Raw genomic sequence first — 27,907 nt, forward strand, 5'->3', positions numbered from 1 at the left:
GAACATTATTAAAGGCAGATAATTAATAGATGGAATAATTAAGGCGATCTTATAGACCAATAAAGGCTCTACTCTAACGCATCTCTTTATGGAAAGGATCAATATAGTGAGTTTTTTTTTAAGTATGCATCACCATAATTACTTTAAGTTTATATGCAACTTAACATTTATCATGCCAATTTTGCATGAATAAAGTAATGCATGGATGAAACAAAAAACGTTTTCTTTATATAAAAATTCACCTTTGATATAACCAGTCATGACCAACGATGACGTGCCCAGGAGCTGATAACAAATGAAGCCTTTGGGGTTGCGCCCTGATCAGAGGTTTTAGACCACAACTTTCGGCTGGATGACAAGCTGACTCTGATGGCTCCTCAATACGCACCAAGTTTACGCTCCCGGCTGACACCACTTCTACTGGTTTTGCAGACAGGGTTTATTATCATATATGCTTTATACGTTGAGATCGACAGTAATGTAAATGTAGATGAGAGTATCAGCAGCAGCTTTTACCCAAGTAAGTAGAGTCTTTGGGGGTATTTTAAATAGTTCATCAAAGTATACATTATTTCAAGCTATTTCACTCAGGTTAGGGGAGAAATATATATTCACATGAAACTAGGATTATGGGGAGAGGTTGCAGTCATTACTGTTGGTCACTGATAAGCTAATACAGTTACTGGCATGTGTGGTGCAGATGGCTTGATAATCAGATGAAGCTCACGTGAAATTTTGAAATCCTAATGCTTTTTTTTTCTTGCAGCATTTCAGGATGTAAATGTGATGGTGATTCTAGGTTTTGGCTTCCTCAACACTTTTCTGGTGAGATATGGGTTTAGTGGCTCTGGATTCAATCTCCTTGTGGCTGTAATTGCCACACAATGGGCCGTGGTGCTGAATGGAATGGAGTCCTGGTATTACAGGGGGAAGATCCGAATTGATTTGAGAAGGTAGGTCATCATGTCAGGAGTCACTTAGCCACATTTTGAATTTGGTTACTTCTTCTTTTCCTTTCGGCTTTTCCCTTCAGGGGTCGCCTCAGCGAATCAATTGCCTCCATCTGTCCCTGTCTTCTGCATCCTCTTCTCTCACATTGAATTTGGTTACTAAACTGTTCAAATACTGTGACAGCAATATATATATATTTCCCAGTGCAAATGTATAAGTATGGTAATGATGTTTTGCTGTAGCCTACTTGTTGCTGAAATGTGCAGCACCTCTGCACTCATCTCAATCGGAGCTGTGCTGGGGAAGACCAACCCTGTTCATCTCATCCTCATCGCCCTGCTGGAGGTGTTAGGGTTTGTCCTGAATAAATGGCTCCTCCAGTCTCTGCTGAACGTCAGTTCTCCAGACCAAACATTGTCACATACAGTGCATGCTATGTACTTTTCTTGTTGTTTTTTCTATTATTAATATAGTGTTTTCTACATTTAGGTTCGGACACTGAACAGCATCATGCTGCTTAACATCTTTGGGGCCTTCTTTGGACTGATGTTGACCTGGATCCTGTATCGGCAAGGATCGGAGCAACAATTTGAAAAAGAGAAATTTGATTCCACAACAGGACTATTCTCAATGTTGGGTAAGAAGTAAACTAGGTGCTCCTGATATTAATGCTCCTCGTGGTTATTAGGATGCTCAAATGGAATCGCTATCCTTGTACTAGATATTTCATTTGAAAACCCTGCATTAGCAAATCAAAATATGAACGGAAATCCTCTCAATCCTAGGGACCATGTTTGTCTGGATGTTTTGGCCAAGTTTTAATGCGGTCCTTGTAGACAACTGGAATCCTGGAAGGAAGCTGGGAGCTGTGTGCAGCACTTACCTAGCCCTGGCTGTGAGCGCTGTAACAGCTGTTGCTGTGTCGGTGCTCTCAAGTCCCAAAGGAAAACTCCACCTGGTATTATATAGCCCGTCATTGTTTAACTATTAAACTTGTGTTGGCCCTCCTTGAGTCGTCACCTTATCGTGGTGGAGGGGTTTGTGTGTACCAATGATCCTAGGAGCTAAGTTGTCTGGGGCTTTGTGCCCCTGGCAGGGTCATCCATGACAAACTGGTCCTCGGTGAGGGACCAGACAAAGGATGACTCACAGATCCCTCATGATGAATAAAAACAATGGACCACGTTTTCCCTTGCCCGGACGCAGGCCACCGGGGCCCTCCTCTGGAGCCAGGCCTGGACGTGGCGCTCGAAGGCGAACGCCTGGTGGCCGGGCCTGCATGCATGGGGCCCAGTCGGGCGCAGCCCGAAAGGACATCGTGGGGCCCCCCTTCCCATGGGCTCACCACCTGTGGGAGGGTCCATAGGGGACGGGTGCATTGTGAGCTGGGCGGTGGCCAAAGGCGGGGACCTTGGCGATCCGATCCCCGGCTAGAGAAGCTGGCTCTTGGGACGTGGAATCTCACCTCTCTGGCAGGGAAGGAGCCTGAACTGGTGTGTGAGGTCGAGAAGTTACGACTAGATATAGTCGGGCTCACCTCCACACACAGCTTGGGCTCTGGTACCAGTCCTCTCGAGAGGAGTTGCACTCTCTTCCACTCTGGAGTTGCCCATGGTGAGAGACGCCGAGCAGGTGTGGGTATACTTATAGCCCCCCGGCTTGGCACCTTTACATTGGGGTTCACCCCGGTGGACGAGAGGGTAGCCTCTTGTGCAATTTCATCCGGGATTATTAAAGTATCTATCTATCTATCACTCTGCCTTCGGGTGGGGGGACGGATCCTGACTGTTGTTTGTGTTTATGCACCAAACAGCAGTTCAGAGTACCCACCCTTTTTGGAGTCCTTGGAGGGGGTGCTGGAGAGCGCTCCCACTGGGGACTCTCATCGTTCTGCTGGGGGACTTCAATGCTCACATGGGCAATGACAGTGAGACCTTATGTTCAGACATAAGGGTGTCCATATGTGCACTTGGCACCAGGACACCCTAGACCGCAGTTCGATGACTTTGTGGTCGTGTCATCGGACTTGCGGCCGCATGTTTTGGACACACGGGTGAAGAGAGGGGCGGAGCTGTGAACCGATCACCACCTGGTGGTGTGTTGGCTTCGATGGTGGGGGAAGATACCGGTCCGACCTGGCAGACCCTAACGTATTGTGATGGTCTGCTGGGACAGCTGGCGGAATCCCCTGTCAGAAGGAGTTTCAACTCCCACCTCCGGCAGAACTTCACCCACGTCCAGGGGGAGGCAGGGGACATCGAGTCTGAGTGGACCATGTTCCGCGCCTCCATTGTCGAGGCAGCCGACCGCAGCTGTGGCCGTAAGGTGGTTGGTGCCTGTCGTGGCGGCAACCCCACAACCCGTTGGTGGACATCGGCAGTAAGGGATGCCGTCAAGCTGAAGAAGGAGTCCTATCGGGCCTTTTTGGCCGGTGGGACTCCTGAGGCAGCTGATGGGTACCGGCTGGCCAAGCGGAATGCAGCTTTAGTGGTTGCTGAGGCAAAAACTTGGATGTGGGAGGAGTTCGGTGAGGCCTTGGAAGAAGACTTCCAGATGGCTTAGAGGAAATTCTGGTCCACCATCAGACGTCTCAGGAGGGGGAAGCAGTGCAGCATCAACACTGTGTATAGTGGTGATGGGGCACTGCTGACCTCAACTTGGGACGTTGTGACTCGGTGGGGAGAATACTTCGAAGACCTCCTCAATTCCGCAGACACGCCTTCCCATGAGGAAGCAGAGTCTGGGTTCTCTGAGACGGGCTCTCCTATCTCTGGGGTTGAGGTCACCGAGGTGGTTAAAAAGCTCCGCCCGTAGTTCGTAAAGGCTCTGGATGTTGTAGGGCTGTCCTGGTTGAAACGCCTCTGCGACATCACGTGGACGTCGGGGACAGTGCCTCTGGATTGGCAGACTGGGGTGGTGGTCCCCCTTTTTAAGAAGGGGGACCGGAGGGTGTGTTCCAACTACAGGGGATCACACTCCTTAGCCTCCCTGGCAAGGTCTACTCAGGGGTTCTGGAGAGGAGGGTCCATCAGGAAGTCGAATCTCGGATTCAGGAGGAGCAGTGTGGTTTTCGTCCTGGCCGTGGAACAGTGGACCAGCTCTACAACCTCCGCAGAGTCCTTGAGGGGGCATGGGAGTTCCCCCAACCAGTCTACATGTGTTTTGTGGACTTGGAGAAGGCGTTCGACCGTGTTCCTTGGGGGGTTCTGTGGAAGGTGTTTCGGGAGTATGGGGTACCGAACCCCTTGATAAGGGCTGTTCGGTCCCTGTACGACCGATGTCAGAGTTTGGTCCGCATTGCCGGCAGTAAGTCGGATTCATTTCCAGTGAGGGTTGGACTCCGCCAAGGCTGCCCTTTGTCACCGATTCTGTTCATAACTTTTATGGACAGAATTTCTGGGAGCAGCCAAGGCATTGAGAGTGTCCGGTTCGGTGGCCTCAGTATTGCGTCTCTGCTTTTTGCAGATGACGTGGTGCTGTTGGCTTCATCAAGCCGTGATCTCCAACTCTCACTGGAGTGGTTCGCAGTCGAGTGTGAAGTGGTTGGGATGAGAATCAGCACCTCCAAATCTGAGACCTTGGTCCTCAGTCGGAAAAGGGTGGAGTGCCCTCTCCAGGTTGGGGATGAGATCCTGCCCCAAGTGGAGGAGTTCAAGTATCTCGGGGTCTCGTTCACGAGTGAGGGGACGATGGAACGGGAGATTGACAGGCGGATCGATGCAGCGTCTGCAGTGATGTATCGGACTGTATCGGTCCATCGTGGTGAAGAAGGAGCTGAGCCAAAAGGCAAAGCTCTCAATTTACCGGTCGATCTACGTTCCTGCCCTCTCCTATGGTCACGAACTGTGGGTCGTGACCGAAAGAACGAGACCCCGGATACAAGCGGCCGAAATGAGTTTCCTCCGCAGGGTGTCCGGGCTCTCCCTTAGAGATAGGCTGACAAGTTCGGTCATCCAGGAGGGACTCAGAGTCGAGCAGTCCTCTGCATCGAGAGTAGCCAGATGAGGTGGCTCGGGCATCTGGTTAGGATGCCTCCTGGACGCCTCCCTGGTGAGGTGTTCTGGGTACGTCCTACCGGGAGGAGGCCCCGGGGACGACCCAGGACATGCTGCAGAGACTATGTCTCCCGGCTGGCCTGGGAAGGCCTTGGGATTCTCTCGGTGGAGCTGGACGAAGTGGCTAGGGAGAGGGAAGTCTGGGCTTCCCTGCTTAAGCTGCTGCCCCGACCCCAGATAAGCGGAAGTGGATGGATGGATGGATGGATGGATGGATGGATGGCTGGTGTTCTGTCACTACTGTTATGGAATACAGTATCAATACAGGTGAAGTCTGATTTATGATGGAGTGTCTCATTACCTGCCCTCTATCAGATCCGTATGCAGTCATGCGTCCTTGCTGGTGGTGTTGCTGTTGGGGTTTCTTTGCCAGGGATTGATCACCCTTGGGAAGCCATGATAATTGGATTTGCTGCTGCTGTTGTATCAACCATTGGACATCGATACCTTAAGGTTTTGATCACTACATGGGGATTTATCCTTTCATTGAATAATTTTTGCATCAGAACTCCTCATAAGCTTGTATTTTCTAGATGCACATGATGCTTGCATATCAGTGCCATGACACATGCACTATCCTGAGCACATACGGACTCCCTGGTCTTCTGGGATGGTTAGCACAACTCCTCCTACAGATTAGACACTGTGACGATCATACCATGTAAGAATGCATTTGCATTACACTACATTAATTACACAGGTTGTCATACATGAAACAAGCTGTGTAAATGCTCCTTATTTTGCAGAGCAGTCCGCTTTGCTGTGTTTCACATTTGTACCCTTCTCATCACCATCACACTAAGCCTGTCAATGGGAATTATTACAGGTGAGGTTGACAAGCATGTGAATCATTAGTGTATTCAACAGTATGTCGTGACTTGTAAGCTTTCAAGATGCATCTGAAGTCATTCTTTGAAGGTTTTCTACTGAAGTGGAGCTTCTGGAGACAACCCCAAGACAAGAAATGTTTTGATGATCAGGCTTTCTGGGAGGTAATCAGTTTTTTTTGCTTTTGGAGATTCTCCTTTTACCAAGTCCAGACAAATGATATACAAAACTTAAAATACATTCCATCTGTCATCCAAGAGGCTTCTTTAATTTTGACTGACTGGTGTGGACCTTCAGGTATTCAAATTTCTGTGAGGTCAATTATTACATTGAGCATCCTTCAAAAGGCTAAATGGATGACAGGTGAAATTTCTTCAGACCTTAAACAGAAATCTAGTTGCTTCTATTTAATCTTAAGAGCGTCAAGGCTAAGTTTTAGTCATGTTTTGTGCTACATCTTTACAAGATCAGTTCATTAATCAACGTAATTTTTTTTTGTAGTTTCCCCATCTCGCAGTGCACAAATGAGAAAGCAGAGGCAACATTTGGCGGTGGAAATGCAAACAATGTATGCTGTTCTTTCCTGTCATTGTAAAGTTTCCTTTGTTATTGCATTAAAACATAGTTAAGAAAAACAAACAGCACATTTACTGCTGAGTATGTTTCTGTTTAATGCTGCCATGGCTGTCAGTCACTGACTTCATGGTTTGAATATTGCACAAGCAGAAATGGTACATGTTGTATTCACATCCAATTCGCCAGTACACATACAACACAGTTCAGAGACCTTTGTGACCTCAGGTTAGGAGTGTGACTCAATTCATTATCAATATATCTGGGATGACTGAAGGTTCAGAGCTGACATTGTTATTTCAAAGAAACTACAAACCACTCCATGTGAGAACATTCAGTTAATGTGCACAGTATAAGTAAATACTATAGTAAATATTGCTCTATGTGATCATTGTACCATAATGATTTATATTATTTCCACTTCAGAGACAGTAATTAAAAGATGTTATAGCAGTAAGTATACCCAAGGGAAATATGGGCAGTTCAGAGAAGTAAAGTTCCCAAAATACAAATTTTTATACATAAGTTGTAAACCATTATAACAACATGGTTGTACAGTCTGAGTGCAAACAGGCCCATTTACAGATGTGCCAAACATGGAAATGTTCAACTTTAAAGGAATCGATGAAAAATTGTGCTCATTTATGATTTACCCATAACACAGCAAACTATATAAATTAAAGGCATTACTTAGAAAGCTAAAAAGTTTACATATAAAATGAATAACAACTGAAGCATTGTCTCACACAACATAGAAAGGAGAGTGTATTAACAGTGAATGAGACGCAAAACATCCAATTACTGCCACAGATCTTCTGTGCGTCCAAACTTGAAGACCAAACCTCTGAAAGTGAAAAAACAACCATTTCACTAAGATGCCGGTGAAGAAGTGTCAGCAGTCTGTTTAAACTTTAAAGTGAGACGTTTGTACACTTACCCAAAGAAAATGAATGCATTTTGGAAAAAGATGGCAATACCAGGATACACAGCAGGCTTCTCTGCAAGACATGCACTTAACTGATTAGAAAATGAAGATTGCTAAACACTGCCACATGCCTCTCAATATCAAACCTCAAGACGTGATCACAATGTGCTATGAAGACAAAGAGGACTTACCAGGAACAACAAATCCTCCAAACAGAATCCACATGGAAGCAATGAGGGAGCCAAAGGCCAACATGAAGCCAAGGAAGAGCCACACTCGAGCGCCTGCAAACACAAATTAGAATAGGTGGACAGCTGAGTGACTCCACGTAGTCCTCACAGTTCTATGTTCTACTGCAGTGGTCCCCAACCTTTTTTGCTCAACAAACTGGTTTCATCTAAGACAATATTCTCATAGACCGGTATTCATTTGCTCGATAATCGTTAATGACGTCAGGACAGCTGTAGTCTAAGAATAAATCATCCGCAGTGGATTTATGCAAAATGCAGACGTCAACAGACTATGAACAACCTTTTTTTTAAATAAACTTATTATCAACATCTCTGTGAACGAAATACTTGTAAGAAATAATTATATTAAAAACTCGATTCAAGTGACGCACTGATGTGGTTTATTTTGAAATATAACGACTTACATTCAGTGAATTAAACATAGGAGAAATACTGTTCATTTCCAATAGAAGGTTGAACAAGTCAATCAAGTAATAATAAATACAATAATGAGAATCAGTGGCTGGGGACTGCTGATCTTGGGGTAACGGGAGACAAGGACACCTGAAGTGTGTTCCGGATGTCCGATCTGCTCCGCAGTTTTGTTTCCTTTACGGTCACTGCAGAAAATCTCGATTTACAAAGAGGTTGGAAATGGAAGCAGGGTTTTCAATACTTTTTGGGTGATTTCCGGATAATCTGCCTTGACTTTAATCAAGAACACTGGCGCAGTTGTGGCCGCTTAATTTAGGGGTAACCTGTCATGTGACCAAGACCTGTCAAGGGGACAGACGCATGCATTTGTCTGTGTGTCATTCCACACACATGTCACTTTTCAAAATAAAACACTTTTAGACTGGTAATCAATTAAAAAAACAGTCAAACGTTCTGTGCTTCCCGGTACCTAATGTAACCGCAACCCAGTACCGGGTCACTGACCAACCACTGACATAGACAGATGTAACAGCGATTCGGGTAATTTTTCAAAATAAAACATCTTTCAGATTCCAAAATAAATAAAACGAACGTAATGTAAGTTATTTATTCTTCCTATGCAGCCCAGTACCAAATGACCCACGGACCAGTTCCGGTCCGCGGCCCGGGGACCGCTGTTCTACTGCACATGTGTCAGAATGGCAATACAAAAACAGCCTGAGGGGAGACTGTAGTAAAAACATTACTGATTAAAATATTAAGAGTATCTGCTAAAGACAAGAACATTATAAATGGAAAAATGAGAAAATTTTGTTTGACAGAAGATGTATTAAAATATAGAGCAGCAGTTCATTCCACACATCATACAGACCTGTCTGTCCAATGCAGCCCTCACTGTAGCTGTCTCCTCTCACCTGGCCATTTGAAACAGCATTTATCCTACAAGGGTCAAATATGACAGAAATACAAGCAAAAAACATAACACAAGCTGTTTAAGTTGCTAAGACTTATTTGTGCATAAACGGAATCAGTAAACCTGTTGCCTAGACGTGACCAAAAAGTGTCTGAACAGACTGAAACAATTTGAGTACTTTGACACATTCAATTAAATGTTCAAAATAGTGTGTGTGTGAGAGAGAGAGAGAGAGAGAGAGAGAGAGAGAGAGAGAGAGAGAGAGAGAGAGAGAGAGAGAGAGAGAGAGAGAGAGAGAGAGAGAGAGAGAGAGAGAGAGTGTGTGTGTGTGTGTGTGTGTAGGAGTGCAGAATGTGTCTTACATGAGGAAGGCCACTGTGGCGATCACCCCACAGGTGTGGTATGCGTGATGAAACTCATCCTGATCGGGATATTTCACCGCTGCGTCGATGATGATCCACCAACCAGTAAAGAACTGTACCGATTACAGGAATACAAATCAGACTTGGACTGCCTATCCACTGTTTTAACTATTATCGATAGAGAACCGTGTCGCCTACCAGAACCCCAGCAGCTATAGAGGCGATGGTGTTTCTTTTCTCTCCCCAGTCCACGTTACAGTCACAATCTCCGCAGCGGATTCCATCCAGAAAACCTGACATGACTGGAGGAAAACGACATTACCTATAGTTAAATAAGTCAATACGGAATTCTTCATCTTGTCCACTAAATGCTTTCTTTGTTCAATTTATCCACGGATTGATTTCAGAGCTGTTGACTAGAGACATCGACTGACGTTTGCGTGCACTCGGCAGCGTTGCTATCAGAACGGTGCTCCAAACTCTCTGCTAGTATACCATGAACCAGGGATCAACGACCTGTGTGTTTTTATACTTAAACACGCTGTTACATCTATTCGACGACAAGGCTGCCGCTGTATCCGTTCCTCATTAGCTTTGTGCAGTGAATTTATGCTGTAGCTTCACATACACACACACACACACACACACACGCCTGTGTCGTCGGACTCTTTGTTCATCGCTTTGGCACGAGCATTTCCTTGAAGCTTTCTGCTCGTTAGAATTTCATATAAATAGCATAACGGAAACGACAACGGTTGAATCGAACCACCATAACCCTAAAACACCACTTATTTGTATTGTTAAACTTCAGTAAGGTGTAGCTTACCGTTTATTTTAGGTTTTGATGTGGACCCCCTAGCTAGACTTGACTTCGCTTCCGACACAGCTCTCACGCATGCGCAGATGACAACCTTCTGACGCTAGAAACCGATGGTGCCTTCAAGTGTTAAGGGAAAAAATCAAACCTATCAATCATGTGCTGCAATCTACAGTAGCTCACCGGTGAATGTGAAACCATGAATTACCAGGCTGTTGATATTTGTGTTTTTGTCAAAAGTGACACATTTATTCAATGCCTAATACAGTACAGTTGGATAAGATTGCAAAAAATGTGCCTGCAGCGTTTTCTACAACATAAACTTCCAATTGAGAGGACTAGTCCGCTGCCTTTCATCTTGTCAGTTATTGTCAAAGTAACCGATTTGAAATACAGTACTGCAGTGTATTACCTTTTAGATGGTTACTTTATGATCGTGAAAATATGAGTACTGCACTTCTATCAGTTGTGCATATCCATGTCATCAATAAATTGAGAAAACAATCTGGCAGACTAAAATACATGAGAACTATGAATATTAAATGTCAAACAGTAATCAATTTTGTTAGAATGTTTTTATTTTTGTATTTGTCTAATGTACTGATTATTAAACAATATAAATTTGTGTTTATTGAAGAGGCATACACCCTGTATACATTGGAGTTAACTTTCAAACACAATCAACTGAGTAGAGTATAACTTTATACTATACTGAAATATAGGTTTGCTGAAGTTCCTGCTTTTAAGCAACTTTCTGTTTAGTCTGATGGCTAATTCATATCTGAGCCGTCATGTGAGTGAGTCACATGCCTGCGGCTGACCCCTTTGGTATTGACAAACAAGAAACTCTGCAACTATGAACAGAGTAACATTGAGAACATTTCTGAGCCTGTTGTGTCAGTCAGTATCTGCTTTATTTTTGATGTTTACATGCAGCAGACAATCCCATAATTTTGGAATATAAAAATGTAGTTTTCTTAGCCTACAAAAATATTCTCAGCATCATAGTGCGAAATTAGCATTTTAATATATCATACAACCTTTAGAGTTGATCTATTACTTACGGGTGAATTGACAGACACAGTATAGATACAGTTGTTCAGGGTACGTATCATAGCAAGTAAGAATCTGGAGCAATGGCCCCAAAGGGGGTTTTCACACAACATATTTAATCTGCACCTGGGAATAAATGACTACATAAAACCACAATCCTCTTAGAAGACTCCAAGTAATTGCAGGCCAACAGATAGGGAGAGGATGATGACACCAAAGTACCCAATGTAGCCATAGGCACCGTTCATCCTCTTGGCTGGATCTGGAACAAGACAAACGGGATAATTTATGGATTTAATGACAAGGGAAGGTCTGAGTCTGATTGGTAAATTCTGAAAGGCTTGGAAAATTCCTAGGAAATTCTTTTGTAGCCTCCACGTGACTGATATCTTTGAATAATGAGATCCCTCTGATACTTTGAAAGCTTTCTACGGAACATGGTTTGTGCTGAAAGATGTGGCAACAGAAATGGCAGGAAACAACTGAACTTAATTTGGGGTTGATCAGAGGCACTTCATTTGGTGTCAGGTGTGTGTTGACTCCAATTTAACATGAGTTTGAATGTAAATGGTTGATTCTGAACATAGCGATATCCCCAGTTATAGAAGGGTTTGAACACCTACGTAACCACATTATTGCAGGTGTTTCTTTACTTCACCTCCCTTAAAGATTTCTGTTTGTTTTTCACTTTTGTTTTACAGGTTACAAGTCAAACTAGAACCAAGGCAATCAGAGACTGCAACATCCCGTGACTTAATCCTGACCTACTTTCAGGGTAGGTCAGGGTACCCTGCAGTAGTAGCTGGCTAGTGCATACTGTAGACTAGTGCATATTGAGAAGGCTGGTGTGAGTGAGACCTTTGATCAAAGCTAGTGCATAGGTAGATCAAAGCACTGACTTTGATCTAGGGTCTTACTCATACTGGCTTTCTCCCTTGTCTTTCTATCTTATCCGGTTCCCGAGTGTACAAAAGTTGAAATTTGACCTTAACCTGGTTTTCTCACGGCCAAGCTCATCATCTCATTTTCATCCCCTTTGCCGCCCGAGTAATCTGCTTTTTATTTCATCTTTCGATCTGCAACAGTTCTGAATATACTGTATTTGGACTAACTAATGAATGGATGAACAAACAGATGAACACTGACAATCACAATACATCACTGCTTTGAAGCAGGATGCAATAAAAGGTGTAAACAGTTGTGAAATTATTTATTTTGATGTCTTCTTCTCCTTTTGGCTTTTCCCTTCATGGGTCGCCACATCGAATCAGTTGCCTCCATCTAACCCTGTCTTCTGCATCCTCTTCTTTCACACCAACTACCTTCATGTCCTCTTTCACTACATCCAAAAATCTCCTCTTTGGTCTTCCTCTAGGCCTCGTGCCTTACAGTTCAAAACTCAGCATCCTTCTACCAATATATTCACTATCTCTTCTCTGGAAATATCCATACCATCTCAGTCTGGCCTCTCTGACTTTATCTCCAAACCCTCTAACATGTGCTGTCCCTCTGATGTACTCATTCCTGAGCCTATCCATCCTGGTCACTCCCATAGAGAACCTCAGCATCTTCATCTCTGCAACATCCAGCTCTGTCTCCTGTCTTTTCCTCAGTGACACTGTCTCTAAACCAAAGAACATCGCTGGTCTCACCACAGTTTTGTACACCTTTCCTTTCATTTTAGCTGAAACTCTTCTATCACACATCACACCCGACACTTTTCTCCACCCGTTCCCTCCTGCCTGTACACGCTTCTTCACCTCTTTTCCACACTCTCCATTGCTCTGGACTATTGACCCTAAGTACTTAAAATCCTCCACCTTCTTGATCTCTTCTCCCTGTAACCTCACTCTTCCACTTGGGTCCCTCTCATTCACACACATGTACTCTGTCTTACTGCGGCTAACCTTCATTCCTCTCAAATCCAGGACAAACCTCCACCTCTCTAGCTTCTCCACCTGTTCCCTGCTCTCACTGCAGATCACAATGTCATTTGCAAACATCATAGTCCATGGAGATTCCTGTCCAACCTCATCTGTCAGCCTGTCCATCACCATAGCGAACAAGAAAGGGCTCAGAGCTGATCCCTGATGCAGTCCCACCTCCACCTTGAACTCCTCTGTCACACCTACAGCACACCTCACCACTGTCTTACAGTTCTCATACATGTCCTGCACCGCTCTAACATACTTCTCTGCTACTCCAGACTTCCTCGTACAATACCACAGTCCCTCTCTGGGCACCCTGTCATAAGCTTTCTCCAGATCTACAAAAACACAATGGAGCTAACCTCTGGCCTTCTCTGCACTTCTCTATCAACATCCTCCAGGCAAATACTGCAGCTGTAGTACTCTTTTTTGGCATGAAACCATACTACTGCTCACAAATACTCACTTCTGCCTTTAGTCTAGCTTCAACTACTCTTTCCCATAATTTCATTGTATGGCTCATCAGCTTTATTCCTCTGTAGTTGCCACAACTCTGCACATCTCCCTTGTTCTCAAAAAATGGGCACCAGCACACTTCTCCATTCATCAGGCATCTTCTCACTATCTAAGATCCTGTTAAACAACCCAGTCAGAAACTCTACTGCCACCTCTCCTTGACACTTCCACACCTCCACAGGTATATCATCAGGACCGACTGCCTTTCCTCTTCATCCTCTTCAATGCCTCCTCACTTCATCCTGACTAATCTTTGCTACTTCCTTGTACACAACAGCCACCTATTGTAGTCTTTGTTCTCTCTCATTTTCCACATTCATCAACTCTTCAAAGTACTCTTTCCATCTTCCCATCACACTACTGGCACCTGTCAATAGACTTCTATCCCTATCCTTAATCACTCTAACCTGCTGCACGTCCTTCCCATCTCTGTCTCTCTGTCTTGCCAACTTGCATAGATCAGTGTATAAATAATTTACTTGTATATACATACATATACTGTACATACAGTATATATGTATACATACACACAGTGATATATATATATATACACACACACATATACATACATATCTCCCAACATATATATTTGAATAAGCTCACTTGAAAATCTCACACTGTCACGCTTTAACTCCACCCACTACCTGCCCGACCAATCATGGCACATCTGCCAGAAGGAATCACATGAACAATATGGTGTACGGCATCGGCCAGCGAGGGTTCTTTGTTGCGGTCATGCCTTTCGTCCACACGAAAATGCAGATCTGCGACGAAAATGCTGGCCAAAGTGAAGTTTTTTGAAAATGCTGGGTCTGCGTTCTCGCTGTAACTGAAACTTTTTCAATCCGGGGGCGTCTCACTGTGATGAAAACCGCTGTGACGTTTGTGTGTGTGACACATGTCTACATGTACACACAGAATGGACGAAGTTAAAACAGCTATTTTTTGACGTATAACAGCTCCACGTTGAAGATCCGTCGATAAACATGCTTGACAGTTGGGTATTTGTTTGTCTGTTTCTTTCTGTATGAGTCATAAAGTTTATATACAGTATTTTCTTCACTATAAGGCGCACTGGATTATAAGGCGCACCTTTAATGAATTGTTTATTTTATAATTTATTCCATATATAATGTGCACCGGATTGTAAGGCACATATAGTAAAAAAGAAATTAAAATAGATTTTAAAAAATAGTGGATGTAGTTGCGCTATCCGTCCACTAGCTAGAGCATTCATGACTGTGAATGGCCCTATTGTTATTTCAATGAAATAACAACATTCTGAGCCTCATCAAGGAAACCTGATCATTTGATCACTTTGCCATCTTAGAAAGAAGTCAACACACATATTAAAAAGCCTGACATTAATTACGAGTGGACCACGCAGCTTGAACAGGGCAGATTATTTCCTGATCTGAAGTTCGAAGCAGATATTTAAACTCCGACGTTCGTCTTCGTTTATTGTTTCGATCGATCGGTAGTCCAGTCGGAGGTGAGGTGCAGCTATTTGCTGCTGTGTGTCCTAAACAATATTTTAACTAGTTTTTAATGTCAGGCAGCTAATTTACTGGAACTGGTGACGCTGTTTTACTCATAGAACTGACTTCAACGTCGGTGTCTCACCACCGTGAATCTCACAGCACGTCGCTGCCACACAGAATACACAAGCCCAAATGCGCTCCCCCCCTAACGTGTTGTTTCAGGTATCAACTACATTTGCAAATCAATACAGCACACCAGACACCTTTGCCTAGCAGTGATTCTGCTCTTGAAATTTCAGAAAAGGCTGGAAGCTCAGCTTTGAGGGTCTTTCACTCACCTTTATGCCAGTTTCTCCGTGTGTTTCCACAGACTATTAGAATGGACCGTCACTAGATTTCAGATTACAGCACTGACACTCGACAACAGCATTTTTTAGACCAATTAAGTTTAAAGTGGGTTATTTCCGGTGCCACAGTGGTTGGGAAATACTGAGATCAGTCAGTTAGTCAAACTTCATTAATAGAATTGTTGAAAGTTCCTTATGTTTTGCTACATTATCGTAGCCGGTCAAAGCGGATGCTCCATCAGACAGCAAGTCAGTGAGCCGCCACTTCGGCAACGCCCCTTGACTGCCGTTGTTAGGGGGCATAGACCCAAATACCTTATGAGGGTGCCCCTGGTGGCATGACTGCTGGCATGACTGCCGGCATGACTGCCCGTTTTTTTTCAGCAAACTTGTTTTTAAATACTAATATTAATATTAATCCATATATAAGGCGTGCCAGATTATAAGGCCTACTACGGGATTGTGAGAAAATTATAGGCTTTTAAGTGCGGAAAATACTGTATTTATTTATTAATTAATTCATTCATTCACGTTCCTCGCCGACCCCAGTTCTGGATTAGACCAGGATGCCCTGCCTGCTGGTGGGAGAACTTTGTGATGGAGTTCATCCTCCAGGAGGAACACCGTAAATTTCCACACGTGCTTATAAACGTGCTGATCAACGCACTTATGCGGCTACTGCATTATTCACGTAGTGGTTCGGTTTGTGCTGCAAGTTTTGACAGTAATATAAGGCGGGTGTTTTCTAAAGCAGGGGAAATATTGTCCAAAAAAAAGAAGAAATCACCCAAGAGCTGCCCACAGTGAACAAAAATTGTTTGTTCACTGTGGGTTTTTTAATAAAAACCAATGATATGACCCAAGCATAATCACTGGCTATACCTCAACGTTACAAAAGCACAATCATTGTCCATACCCCAACCCCCCTCCCCTCACTGTATATGTTTACTGTATTTTCATTTTAGTCATGTCCAAATGATAATTTTCCATACTGCCAGTGTGTGTGTTTGTGTGTGTGTGTGTGTGTGTGTGTGTGTGTGTGTGTGTGTGTGTGTGTGTGTGTGCGCGCGTGTGTGTATACTGTCTATGTGTGCAAGCATTTGGAGTTAAACAAAAGTAAAGTTTCTATGGGAATTATTAATGATCTTTTTTTTTTTTTACACACACACACACACACACACTAGTGTACTGCTATCACTACAATATACATGTTTTGCATACTTCCTTATTTCCAGCTGATATTTTCGCATCGAGTAGATGTTGTACTAGAGCAAATGAAGCCTCATGAAGCTTCGAACTGCAGTGAACTGGTTGAGATGAAGAGATTCACTGCTTCATGGGGCTTCATCTGCCCATCACTACTTATACATGGACTTCCCAGTTAACTTAATTTTAGAGTGTCATAACTGTTCCAACAATTATCATGTTTTTGAGCAGAGAGTCCAAACAGCAGGAACGACACCGAAAATGGCAACCATTTCTGACTGAAACTAGCTGGCTAACACGAACAGTCTGTGCAACTAAGGTTTCCATTTTGAATAGGACAATCAATGTATCCAAAATGCACCTCGGGCATCTGACAAAAACAGTCTTTAAGTAACGACAAAGTTCTGTTCATGTAGTCAGCTAACAGAACTATCACTTCTCTAAAATTTCTTTTCCACTTGCTCTTTTGACAGGTGCCTTTTCCTTTAACTTAAGCTCCTTTCCCAATCTCACGATTAGTTTTCTTTCTCCTGTTAGCCTGCTAACATTGATCTACGGCTTCGCAATGTCCGCCTAGCACCATCCATGATTTGCCAACACAAAGTCGTTACGTCATCACATTGATTTTTGACTACATTGGGTGAACTTGGTTTTTAATACCAAAACATTTCATATGTTTGGTATGAAGTCTGATGTTATTGTTTTACTATACTATTGTGGAAATCCCACGATGAAACAATGATATCAGACTTCATTCCAAACATATGAAAAGAATAAATCGCTACCTTGTTCTATGGAGCTAATGTTAGATTGCTAACGTGTAGAGCTCCAGCTAAACAATAGCAAACTGATGCTAGACGAGCTTTTGCAGCAACACAACGTGAGACACAGTGATGTCATGTATGCTAGCACATATTCCTTCTAGATTACTTTACTACCTGAACAGTGATTTCTACATTTTATGTGAATGAATGTCCATTCTGTGTGTACATGTAGACACGGGTCATACACACTAATGTCACAGCAGTTTTCCTCATAGGGAGATGCCCCCTGGAAAAAAAAAGTTTCAGTTACAGCGTCCACACGACAACGAAGCCCCGGCGTTTTCAAAAAACTTTAGCCAGCATTTTTGTCAGATATCCACGTTGCCGTGTGGATGAAAGGCATAACCCCAACAAAAAGCCTCACTGCCCGATGTCTTATGCCATATTGTTCACGTGATTCCTTCTGGCAGATGCGCCATGACTGGTTGGGCGCTTGATTGATAGGTACTGGGTGGAGTTAAAAAGCGTGACAGTGTGACATTTTCTAGTGAGCTTATTCAAATATATAGGTGGTGAAATATAATAATGACACTGTCATAACCACTGTGTTCTGACACCTGTTCTGTGTTACCAGTCTTACCTCCAGTATAATAACCCCAGGCATAAGAAAACCTGCTGGTTACCCAAATTGCTCCAAGCACAGATGCAGAAAGCTGAAATGAAGAACAAAGAAACAGACTTTTAGTAGAGGTGTCTATAGTTCTGCTTAGTCACCGTGACATTATCTTTCAGGAGCCTGACTCTGTTATCTGGAGGATCTATGTCAAAGATCATGAGCACTGCCTGCACCTCCCATCGCACTAGCACTGTCCTTATACTGTGACAGAAGTTGTGCAGTCTTGTACCAAATAGTGCAAATAGCACATTGTTCCAGGTGAAATGTGCATACCGGGTAGACCAAGGCTGCAATGGTCTGGAAGAGCAGCCACTGCGGGTACACTTCCAGGGTGTTCTGGTGTGCTCTCTGGATGCAATTAAACACCGGCTCCTTGTCGCTGTACATGGTGGGATACTGGAAGACGAACAACACACACACGGTCAGAACTCAGCAAAACAATCACAGACCGTCCAGTTTTAACTCCTGCCTGTTTCATACATCCCCCCCTTAAATCACATTTTAACCACGGTTACCTTCACGTCATACTTCTTCCTGCCAGCCCCAACCTTCACGGCTAAATACCCCAGCATGATCCAGCTGTAGAGGTAAATAAAGATGGCGTATCCGAAGCTGGGCGGCAACACGGTCAGAACGTCCATCTCTGCTCGGTGTGTTCTCGGAGGAAAGCGGGGTAAGAGTTATTCGTAGCACCGTCAAGTTCTGTGCTCTGCAGTCGGGTATGAAGTCCAGGTGGTTACCTAAATCTCGGGAGATCGCCTGGACAAAACCTCGCGAGGTTTTATATATAAAGGGCAATGCCACCAAGTTCAGATGTGTTAAAATAGAATGAGGGAGAATAATAAAAAACATTAAATGGGGCACATTGTTTGTTGTTAAAAATGTTTTAATTGTCCAAGTATAACCCAAAACTAATTTCGAGTTTTTTTATTTGCGGTATGCCATATTTTTCGTCAAAAAAATAAATAAATTCCAAAGTACATCCACCATTACCAAAGACACTCTTCATTCCAGATTTCATACTTGGATGTATCAACCCATAATTTATCATTAGTATTAGTTCAGGTCATATACATTGTGCTGTCATAAAGAATTGAATTAAAAATGAAGGACGGAGCACTATATTTTTTTTTCTTTTTTGACTGACTTGTCAAGTCTTGCCAGATTTCCTACTTCCTTCACTTCGGTGGAACACCCAGACGGAACGTGGTGCGTTCAAAGAGAGAAATCCTCCTCGAAAAACAAACTCCACGTAATTTAAGTCCTTTGGACGGACAGTAGAAAACACTCAAAGAAATGAGAATATCATAAGAAGAAAAATAGAAACGAGTCTGAAGTTGGTGAATAAATAGAAAGACACTACGCTTGTTTAAAATGTTAATGTATATATGTTTAAAACATATACTCATAGCAGTAAAGACAGAAATTAATAAAATAATTATAATAATAATTTAATTATATTTTTCTTCAAATTATGTCAACAACATTATGAAAGCATATACAGGATATACACAAAAATGAGTAACACATCATTTTGATATCATGGGGATAGAAAATATCAGTATCAGGAACAGTACCTTTGGATTGGCAGACCGGGGACCGTAGAGTGGCTGGGCGCACCCCTAAAGATAGGGTGAGGAGCTCAGTCACCAGGGAGGAGCTCTGAGTAGAGCCACTGCTCCTCCGCCTCGAGCGGAGCCAGCGAAGGTGGCTTGGGCATTTGTTCTGGATGCCTCCTGGACACCTCCCTGATGAGGTGTTCCAGGTATGTCCTACCGGGAGGATGGGAGGGACCTCGGGGAAGACCTAGGACATGCTGGAGGGACTATGTCTCTAGGCTGGCCTGGGAACGCCTCAGGATATCCCTGGAGGAGCTGGAGGAGATGTCTGGAGAGATGGAAGTATGGGCATCCCTCCTGAGACTGTTGTCCCCGCGTACCGGCCCCGGATAAGAGGTTGAAGATGGATGGTTGGATGGATGGATGGATGGATGGATGGATGGAGAAAATATCAAAGCAAAGAAAGGACCAATCGCTTCATTAATCATTAAGAACATCCAATCAGTTACAAAACAGAAAACAGTGATTGAAATAACACAAACTACCAATCAACAAGTGCAAAAAAAAAGGATCAACTGGATTGCTTTAGATTAGTTGAAAATTCCAGATACTTATCCTGTTGCAGCAGAAAACAACAAAAGACCGAAACCAACAAGACAATGAGTCTCTTTAGGAGTCGTTACCATCCATAAGGGAGTTGTTGACCTAACAAGTCATCCAAAACCTGTTTGAGTCGATCCACTGGACGTTAAGAAAGTTCTTGAAGACGTTTCATCTCTCATCCAAGAGACTTCTTCTGTGAAGACTGTAGAAGTGAAGATTTAAGTCTTCAGTGAAGACTGAAGAAGTCTCTTGTCTTCAAGAACTTTCTTAACGTCCAGTGGATCGACTCAAACAGCTTTTGGATAACCATGACCTGGATGACTGAGAACCTACACAGACACCTAACCAGTCTGATTTGAACTGGTGAATAGGTGCGTCGACTATTTACAGTGGAAAAAGATCTGTGATTCTTTCTTTTCTTTTGCTTTACTTGATTTACCTCAATCTGTATGAATCTACACAGACAACACAGGGTACACTTGGAATCTGCAAGTCAGGAGTCATAGCTATATCAAAGTTTTTTTTCAGAGATCAGCACATGTAGAGCTAAAGAGCAACAAATTAGCGTACAAATATGCAAAAGAAACAACAAAAACTTAAATTAGGATGACAGTAAACCACAGTCAATCAGAAGTCAAAAGCATATTGTATCAGAGATGAAAAAGACACAGCAAAAGCAATAGAATAATGAAAGGCATTTATTTAGATTTACACAGACCAGATAAACAGTACAAAAAATAAAACTGAGCACAGTAAACAAATGAATACTGTACATCATTATGCACTGCCCACAATGTCAACAGGAGAGACAGATACGTAAAGTAAATATGGAATCAGTAGGGTTGTAGGATGTAGCCTACTGTTTATATTATGGAGAAGCACCAGATTAATTTCAAAGTACCGTCGTAGGTTAAATCCATACTCTTCAATGCAATGAAGCGCTCTAGAGGTCGACCTACTCTTCAAAGCAGCAGGGGGCTCCAAAGCGCGCGAGGCGTTGCCTAACAACCAAACCACATAAAGGCAGCAGCTCAGCGGTCGCTGCGTCAATCCAGAAACGACAGCAAGGGAGTAACAACGTGAAACCCCCTTTGTTCTCTACTTTAAAAAAAAAAATTGATTATTTAACAAGCAAACTGTAGTATTTTTGTCAAAAATATACATTCTTCGTATATTCGTACGTTTTGCAGAGGTGATTTTCTGGAGATACATCGGTAATATCAGCGTTTTTGAACGAAGGTTTCGCTTCAATCTGCCTGGTGAGAAATGCAACGCGTTAGCTTAATGCTATTTTGCCAGTCAAGTTCTGTTGTTAAATACTGTAATTCCATTCATTGGCGTCATTGTATTTTGTTGTGTTATTGATGTGTTTTTAGTGTTGTCGTTTGTAACTAGGTAAAGGTTTTGGATTGAAAGGTCGGTGTAATTATAGCATATGCTAGGTGAAGCTAAAGTTTTTGGGGTTTGTTTGCGTCGTCGGGGAAGTTTCCAGTCAGATAATATATTAAAAATTAATTTTAACGTGCGTGTATGTATCATGTGTACTTATTATTGTTGCTTATTTGTTTAAGTAGTTTTTAATGATGGTGGAAAGTTTCGGGTTGAAAGGCCTATCGAGAGACGGCTTGCGTAATCGTGGAAATTTCCAGGCGTTGCAGTTACTTGCAGTTAGTTCTTTTGGCCGCCAGGGGCAGCAGTAAAAACGATTACGCAAGAGAACCCACAAACATGGTGTCTGGAATTATTACATTAACGACACGTGTTGTTCTTAACAATAACGGAGTCATCCCATTCGAAATGGACTGATATACGACTAAATAAATACTGATGCAGATTTCTATTTCTCATTTCAGCTTGTAGACAATAAAGCAATGGCAGGGGTGAAGGAGTCCCACTCTGAAATGGCTCTTGCTCGCAAGACGGACGGCATCAGTGTAGTTTTTGACCGGAGCAGCTCAGAGTCTACTCATTGTTGCTCCAGATCAAGGAGTAGTGATGGAAACAGTCGCTCTGTCTCATACCGCCACAGGGGACGAAGCAGCCACAAGAGACGCAATAGGTCTCCTTCCACAACATCTTCCACGTCTTCATCCCGCAGCAGGTCCTCCTCTCAGCCGAGGTCCCGTTCCCATCCTCGCTGCCACAGGCCTTCCTCACGTTGTCGCTGTGATCGTCACCGCAGACATGGTTATAGGCGCTACCGCCACTCAGCACCGCGCCGCTGCAGGGACCACTCAAAATCTTACAGCCGCTCACCCTCTCCAAGCAGGTTCACACGTCGCAGACACTACAGATCCCGATCCAGGTCCTACAGCCAACAGGACAGACACAAGAGAACGGAGTCTCCATCCCCATCCAGGACCAACAGGAGCCGATCAAAGTCCAGGTCTGCAGAGCGTTCAGTCAAGATAAGTTTGGAAGGTAAGTTCATTTGATAAACGCCACTACTGCCACCAGTAATACCTTTCTTGCCCATGTTTGTTTTGATAGGCACTGAAGATGATGTCAAAAATGTCTACTTGTATGAATGTTGAAATATTGTCTTGTACTCCTGTGATCCTTAGGTAAAAGAGAACTTCTCAAAACAGCACGGGCCAATGCGATGACCATGCTAGGAATGGAAAAGGTGGAACTTCCTGACAGCGTGAAAGCCATTCTGCCAGAGCCGTTGGAGTCCAACTGGGAGTACCTGGAGCCAGAGACAAGGGTGAGACAGTCCCCTGAAAGGACTTTGTCACAGGTGGGTGGCTCAGAGTGATTCTCATTTTTACGTTGAACACATCACATACTTGGTATAAACTTTGTCAAAGAGCTCAATAAAAAAATGTCCCTAGAGGGCAGATATGAAGTTAAATGAAATGACCTTCATGACCCAGCACTTTTTAACATTTCTGGGAGACATATAAATTCTTAATTCTGAATTTTGGATTGTCTGGTAGTATTTACAGACTCTTCTGCATAACACTGCAGTGACCAGTGGATATGAAACTCGGGTAACGGACTCTGAAACCAAATGTCCAAGAAAAGCTATCTTTAAGTGGATCCCAATTTTCACACCATTTTATCACATTTTCTTAAAGCTAATATTCAGAATACAAAGTGCAGAGTTGTTCATTTTCCAAGCCTGAATCTTTATTGTGTTGCATTCCTGTGTTGTGTTAACCTTTGGACCCCTGGGGGAACACACATACTCTCTGTATTTATTCCTGTCTTCATAGATAACATGACAGTGGTCTCCTTCACTCGTCGGCACCTGGGATTAAAGGGCTGTCATGTGACTTTGGTGACGACAATATGTGTTTTCGGGAAAGGTTATCTGATAACTTTTGAAATTTTCACAATGTTTAGTTTTTTCAACCCATAGTTAATAATTAAACACGTATAGATGACCTCACATTTAGACACCACACATAGTACGCACAACTGCTAATTCCACACTGATACATAATGATGCACAGACAATTTTGATATAGACACTGACACATCTTTATATAGACTATTTAGAATTTTGACATTGCAAATGTATTTATGCTTGCAGTTGAAATGGTCGTTATTTAGCAGAACCTCCACTCGCTGATGGAGCGCAGGCGTGTGGACTGCATTATAGTGACAGTTCCTGTCAAGAGCTAAAAACAGATGAAGAACTCCTCTCCCTTTGCCAAAGATAAGTTGGTACATGGGTCGTGTGCTGAGGGGCTGGGAAACCAACGTCACCATCATTCTGCCACTGTAGACAGAGAAGACTTCCTTTTTCTTTGATATTTTCAATGCTTGTTATATTTTCCTGTTCCAGTGTTTGGCTTTGAGCTTAGTGTGAGGGGGGACGGGTTGTGCATGAAAGCCGCAGTTTGATCAAGCTAATGGTTAATCAGAATGCATAGATGTTGTATATTGTAATGGAAAGTAATGGAGGCTGTAACCCATCTGTATGAACTTAAACTGTCAAAGCTCTCCACCACAAGTTTGTGAACATGTCTAATTCCACCTGCTTGTCTTGTCTTTTTTGAAACAGAGCCCAGAGTCAGAGCGTGACGATATGCCCAGTCTAAGGATGTCCCCAAAAAGAAAAATGATCACTTTCAGCGTTAATGTAAGTGCCTTAGTTTTTTGTTCATATTACACTGAATATGTATTGCTGTGTTCTAACATGCGCTTTCTCTCATGTGATCCACCAGAATTCAGTGGCCAAACCGACTGTGGTAGCTCCATGTGCTAAGGTAACAGCAAGAGTGGACATCTATGACAGCAGACAACCTTATGGACAGTGGGTTGTTGTTAAATCAAGCAGAGCCTCAAATAAGCGCAAACAATCACTCACCATGGTCCGTTAAGGTGAAGCAGTGGAAAGACACTGAACACTTTAAACATTTTGTACATAACAACAGTCATTTATGGCGAACATTTTCTTTCTGATATTAGAGTTAAGTGGAATGAGGTGAAGAATTGGTACAGGTGGGATTACTTCTTTTGTGTATTGTCCACTATAATGATTCAATAAAGATATTTATTTGGTTAAGTGATTGTCTGTTTTTATAGTTTGTCTCTCAAGTTACTGGATTACTAGCCCTGAAAAACAGCTTTAACTTATGACTAATTTTGCATGTATAAAATAGTTTACTTTTTTGAGTAAAATCATGGTGTACTCGCGTAATACGGAGGCAAGTCAGAGGCTGAATGCATAAGAAATCAGGTTCACTGCATACTTGCACATGATACATATTGCATGACACAACAATGAAGACATGATGGTGAACCATACCTGACATACCATGTGTCCAGGAGACCAGGTTGAAAGGTAGCAGGGTTCAAGTTCTAATCATTGTGTAGATTGGAAGAAAAATGAGTAGGAGTTATGTTGAAGGAGGGGTTTGTTAGGAATGTCCTGGAAGTAAAAAGTGATGATTCTGAAGCTAGAAATCGAAGGTGTGATGTTCAATGTTGTTAGTGGGTATTCTCCACAGGTAGGATGTGAGCTGGAGGAGGAGAAATTCTGGTTGGACTTTGATGAATTGATGCAGAGCATACCTAGAAGTGAAAGAGTTGTCATTGGTGCAGCCTTCAATGGACATGCTGGTGCAGGAAATGGGAGGTGATGGGCAGGTTTGGTATCCAGGAGAGAAATGCAGAGGGACTGATGGTAGGTGATGAAGCGAAATCCAACCTACTAGCTCCGCAGCGCATTCTTTAAGATGATCAGGGCATACAGATGACTCTTTGAGACGATGGTTGGAAGTACTTCACTTGAAGAGCTCCGGGCCGTTCTCCAATACTACAGAACAATGGTGAATGCGGTACGAGAAGGACAAATTCTTATCTCAAGACAGTGGTATTTATACTGTTGAAGACGGGCATAATGTCACATGACTCTTTTACAGGAATGCAATTAAATTCAAAGGGAGTCTGAGAAACAGATGTTGAAGGGACAGTGAAACAGACAAATGGTGAATGCATGATAACCTCAGGGTCCATAAACTACATCTTCAAAGGCTGGGAAAGTGAGGTTATTTAGCAGGTGTTGATTGTATCCTGTGAGCAGACCTCATTTACAGTTAAAAGAACCAAGTGTGTGTGTGGGGGAGTAAATCCTGTGGATAGATTTCACCAAATGTTCTTCTAGCCCTAAAGGTTAGAAGATGTTGGAATGTTATCAGTATTTCATATGCAATAACCCTGAGCAATAAACCAGAACAACAACCCTGGACAACAAAACTAAGGGTGAGAAGATGACCAAAGGATTTAAATGCTTTTCACATTTAAAGAGCTGAACAATGAGATTAAAATTTCCTTCAGTGACTTTGCAAAAAGGATGGAAATGGCTTTCGTGAATACTTTCTTCCAGAAGAGACAGGAACATAGAGTGTGGAGTGGAGGTAGGAGCACACAGGTGGACTACATCTTGTGTAGACGGTGTAATCTGAAGCAGATAAGTGACTGCAAAGTAGTGGTAGGCAGAGTGTAGCAAAATAGCATAGGATGGTGGTGTGCAGGATGACTGGTGGTGAGGAAATGAAGAGGGCAAAGGCAGAGCAGTTGACGAAATGGTGGAAGCTGAAAAAAGAAGAATGTCACATGACATTTAGGAAGAAGTTAAGACAGGCTCTGGGAGGTCAGGATGTGCTTCCAGATGACTGGACAACTACAGCTAATGTGATCAGGGAGACAGGTAGGAGAGTACTTGGTGTGTCATCTGGAAAGAAAGTAGATAAGGAGACTTGGTGGTGGAATGAGTGTACAGGAGTGTATACAAAGAGGTTAGCTAGGAAGACGTGGGACACAGAGGACTGAGGAGAGTAGACAGGAGTACATGGAGATGCAGCGTAAGGTGAAGGTAGAGATAGCAGAGGTCAAACAAGCGGTTTATGATGACTTGTATGCTAGATTGGACAATAAGGAGGGAGAGACTGATCTATACAGGTTGGCAAGACAGAGAGACAGAGATGGGAAGGACATGCAGCAGGTTAGGGTGACTAAGGATGGGGATGGAAGACTATTCACAGGTGCCAGTAGTGTGATGGGAAGATTGAAAGAGTACTGTACTTTGAAGAGTTGATGAACGAGGAAAAGGAGAGAACACAAAGACTAGAAGAGGTGGCTGTTGTGGACCATGAAGTAGTAATGATTAGTCAGGATGAAGTGAGGAGGCCATTGAAGAGGATGAAGAGTGTAAAGGCATTCGGTCCTTATGATATACCTGTGGAGGTATGGATGTGTCTAGGAGAGGTGGCAGTAGAGTGTCTGACTGGGTTGTTCAACAGGATCTTACATACTGACAAGATGCCTGAGGAATGGAGAAGCTTGCTGGTTCCCATTTTTAAGAACAAGGGAGATGTGCAGAGTTGTGGCAACTACAGAGGAATAAAGCTGATGAGCCATACAATAAAGTTATGTGCAAGAGTAGTTGAAGCTAGACTAAGTGCAGTAGTGAGTATTTGTGAGCAGCAGTATGGTTTCATGCCAAAAAAGAGCACTACAGATGCAGTATTTGCTCTGAAGATGTTGATAGAGAAGTACAGAGAAGGCCAGAGTGGGCTGCATTGCGTTTTTGTAGATCTGGAGAAAGCTTTTGACAGGGTGTCCAGAGAGGAACTGTGGTATTGTATGAGGAAGTCTGGAGTGGCAGAGAAGTATGTTAGAGCAGTGCAGGACATGTATGGGAACTGTAAGACAGTGGTGAGGTGTGCTGTAGGTGTGACAGAGGAGTTCAAGGTGGAGGTGGGACTGCATCAGGGATCAGCTCTGAGCTCATTCTTGTTAGCTGTGGTGATGGACAGGCTGACAGAAGAGGTTAGACAGGAATCTCCATGGACTATGATGTTTGCAGATGACATTGTGATCTGTAGTGAGAGCAGGGAACAGGTGGAGGAGAAGCTAAAGAGGTGGAGGTTTGTCCTGGAAAGGAGAGGAATGAAAGTTAGCTGCAGTAAGACAGAGTACATGTGTGTGAATGAGAGGACCCCATGTGGAAGAGTGAGGTTACAGGGAGAAGAGATCAAGAAGGTGGAGGATTTTAAGTACTTAGGGTCAATAGTCCAGGGCAATGGAGAGTATGGAAAAGAGGTGAAGAAGCGTGTACAGGCAGGATGGAACGGGTGGAGGAAAGTGTCAGGTGTGATGTGTGATGAAAGAGTTTCAGTTAAAATGAAAGGAAAGGTGTACAAAACTGTGGTGGGACAAGCAATGCTGTT

The 27,907-nt window shown here is 43.2% G+C and overlaps 4 protein-coding genes across 7 annotated transcripts; 2 read left to right on the forward strand and 2 right to left on the reverse strand.

Annotated features, from left to right (window-relative positions):
- The first annotated feature begins 313 nt into the window (after nt 1–313).
- rhd (Rh blood group, D antigen) lies at nt 314–6,474 on the forward strand. 4 transcript variants are annotated; one of them, XR_011038610.1, is made up of 10 exons: nt 314–520; nt 767–953; nt 1,194–1,344; nt 1,441–1,588; nt 1,737–1,909; nt 5,322–5,459; nt 5,540–5,667; nt 5,758–5,832; nt 5,912–5,998; nt 6,336–6,474. XR_011038610.1 is itself a non-coding variant. In XM_068339461.1 (10 exons), exons 1-9 carry the CDS (start codon nt 370–372, stop codon nt 5,977–5,979), a joined length of 1,206 nt encoding a protein of 401 aa, XP_068195562.1. In that variant the 5' UTR covers nt 315–369; the 3' UTR covers nt 5,980–5,998; nt 6,336–6,474. The 4 variants fall into 4 exon arrangements, 2 of the variants coding, with proteins under 2 accessions (XP_068195562.1, XP_068195560.1); XM_068339461.1 differs by having other exon boundaries at nt 315–520; nt 5,925–5,998; XR_011038611.1 differs by having other exon boundaries at nt 316–520; nt 5,753–5,832; nt 6,336–6,386.
- A 638-nt stretch (nt 6,475–7,112) lies between these two features.
- tmem50a (transmembrane protein 50A) lies at nt 7,113–10,197 on the reverse strand. Its single transcript, XM_068339462.1, has 7 exons — nt 10,099–10,197; nt 9,471–9,574; nt 9,273–9,385; nt 8,869–8,936; nt 7,524–7,616; nt 7,345–7,405; nt 7,113–7,251 (listed from the first exon to the last, which is right to left on the reverse strand). The coding sequence occupies exons 2-7, from the start codon at nt 9,570–9,572 to the stop codon at nt 7,206–7,208; spliced, it is 483 nt and encodes a 160-aa protein (XP_068195563.1). The 5' UTR covers nt 9,573–9,574; nt 10,099–10,197; the 3' UTR covers nt 7,113–7,205.
- Nucleotides 10,198–10,348: 151 nt separating this feature from the next.
- Nucleotides 10,349–18,808, reverse strand: mgst3b (microsomal glutathione S-transferase 3b). The gene is made up of 4 exons (XM_068339463.1): nt 18,576–18,808; nt 18,334–18,456; nt 18,025–18,097; nt 10,349–11,404 (listed from the first exon to the last, which is right to left on the reverse strand). The coding sequence occupies exons 1-4, from the start codon at nt 18,699–18,701 to the stop codon at nt 11,304–11,306; spliced, it is 423 nt and encodes a 140-aa protein (XP_068195564.1). The 5' UTR covers nt 18,702–18,808; the 3' UTR covers nt 10,349–11,303.
- Nucleotides 18,809–21,261: 2,453 nt separating this feature from the next.
- rsrp1 (arginine/serine-rich protein 1) lies at nt 21,262–24,738 on the forward strand. The gene is made up of 5 exons (XM_068339374.1): nt 21,262–21,481; nt 22,076–22,643; nt 22,787–22,962; nt 24,235–24,312; nt 24,398–24,738. Exons 2-5 carry the CDS (start codon nt 22,094–22,096, stop codon nt 24,551–24,553), a joined length of 960 nt encoding a protein of 319 aa, XP_068195475.1. The 5' UTR covers nt 21,262–21,481; nt 22,076–22,093; the 3' UTR covers nt 24,554–24,738.
- Nucleotides 24,739–27,907: the final 3,169 nt, after the last annotated feature.

Source organism: Antennarius striatus, chromosome 17 (assembly GCF_040054535.1).
Source record: "Antennarius striatus isolate MH-2024 chromosome 17, ASM4005453v1, whole genome shotgun sequence".
NCBI lineage: Eukaryota > Metazoa > Chordata > Actinopteri > Lophiiformes > Antennariidae > Antennarius > Antennarius striatus.

Bases quoted from the DNA above. Each gene is read 5' to 3' on its own strand.
- rhd (XM_068339459.1), top strand. From the start codon at position 370: ATGGCTCCTCAATACGCACCAAGTTTACGCTCCCGGCTGACACCACTT. The intron at 1,345-1,440 runs GTCAGTTCTCCA...TTCTACATTTAG, and splicing joins TCCTCCAGTCTCTGCTGAAC to GTTCGGACACTGAACAGCAT. The intron at 5,833-5,924 runs GTGAGGTTGACA...CATTCTTTGAAG, and splicing joins GTCAATGGGAATTATTACAG to GTTTTCTACTGAAGTGGAGC.
- tmem50a (XM_068339462.1), bottom strand. From the start codon at position 9,572: ATGTCAGGTTTTCTGGATGGAATCCGCTGCGGAGATTGTGACTGTAAC. The intron at 9,386-9,470 runs GTAGGCGACACG...TAATCGGTACAG, and splicing joins CTATAGCTGCTGGGGTTCTG to TTCTTTACTGGTTGGTGGAT. The intron at 7,617-8,868 runs GTCTGTATGATG...TTGTGTTTGCAG, and splicing joins GGGCTGCATTGGACAGACAG to GCGCTCGAGTGTGGCTCTTC.
- mgst3b (XM_068339463.1), bottom strand. From the start codon at position 18,701: ATGGACGTTCTGACCGTGTTGCCGCCCAGCTTCGGATACGCCATCTTT. The intron at 18,457-18,575 runs GTAACCGTGGTT...TTCGTCTTCCAG, and splicing joins GGAAGAAGTATGACGTGAAG to TATCCCACCATGTACAGCGA. The intron at 11,405-18,024 runs GTAAGACTGGTA...GTCTTGTTCCAG, and splicing joins CTGGGGTTATTATACTGGAG to ATCCAGCCAAGAGGATGAAC.
- rsrp1 (XM_068339374.1), top strand. From the start codon at position 22,094: ATGGCAGGGGTGAAGGAGTCCCACTCTGAAATGGCTCTTGCTCGCAAG. The intron at 22,644-22,786 runs GTAAGTTCATTT...TGTGATCCTTAG, and splicing joins AGTCAAGATAAGTTTGGAAG to GTAAAAGAGAACTTCTCAAA. The intron at 24,313-24,397 runs GTAAGTGCCTTA...GTGATCCACCAG, and splicing joins TGATCACTTTCAGCGTTAAT to AATTCAGTGGCCAAACCGAC.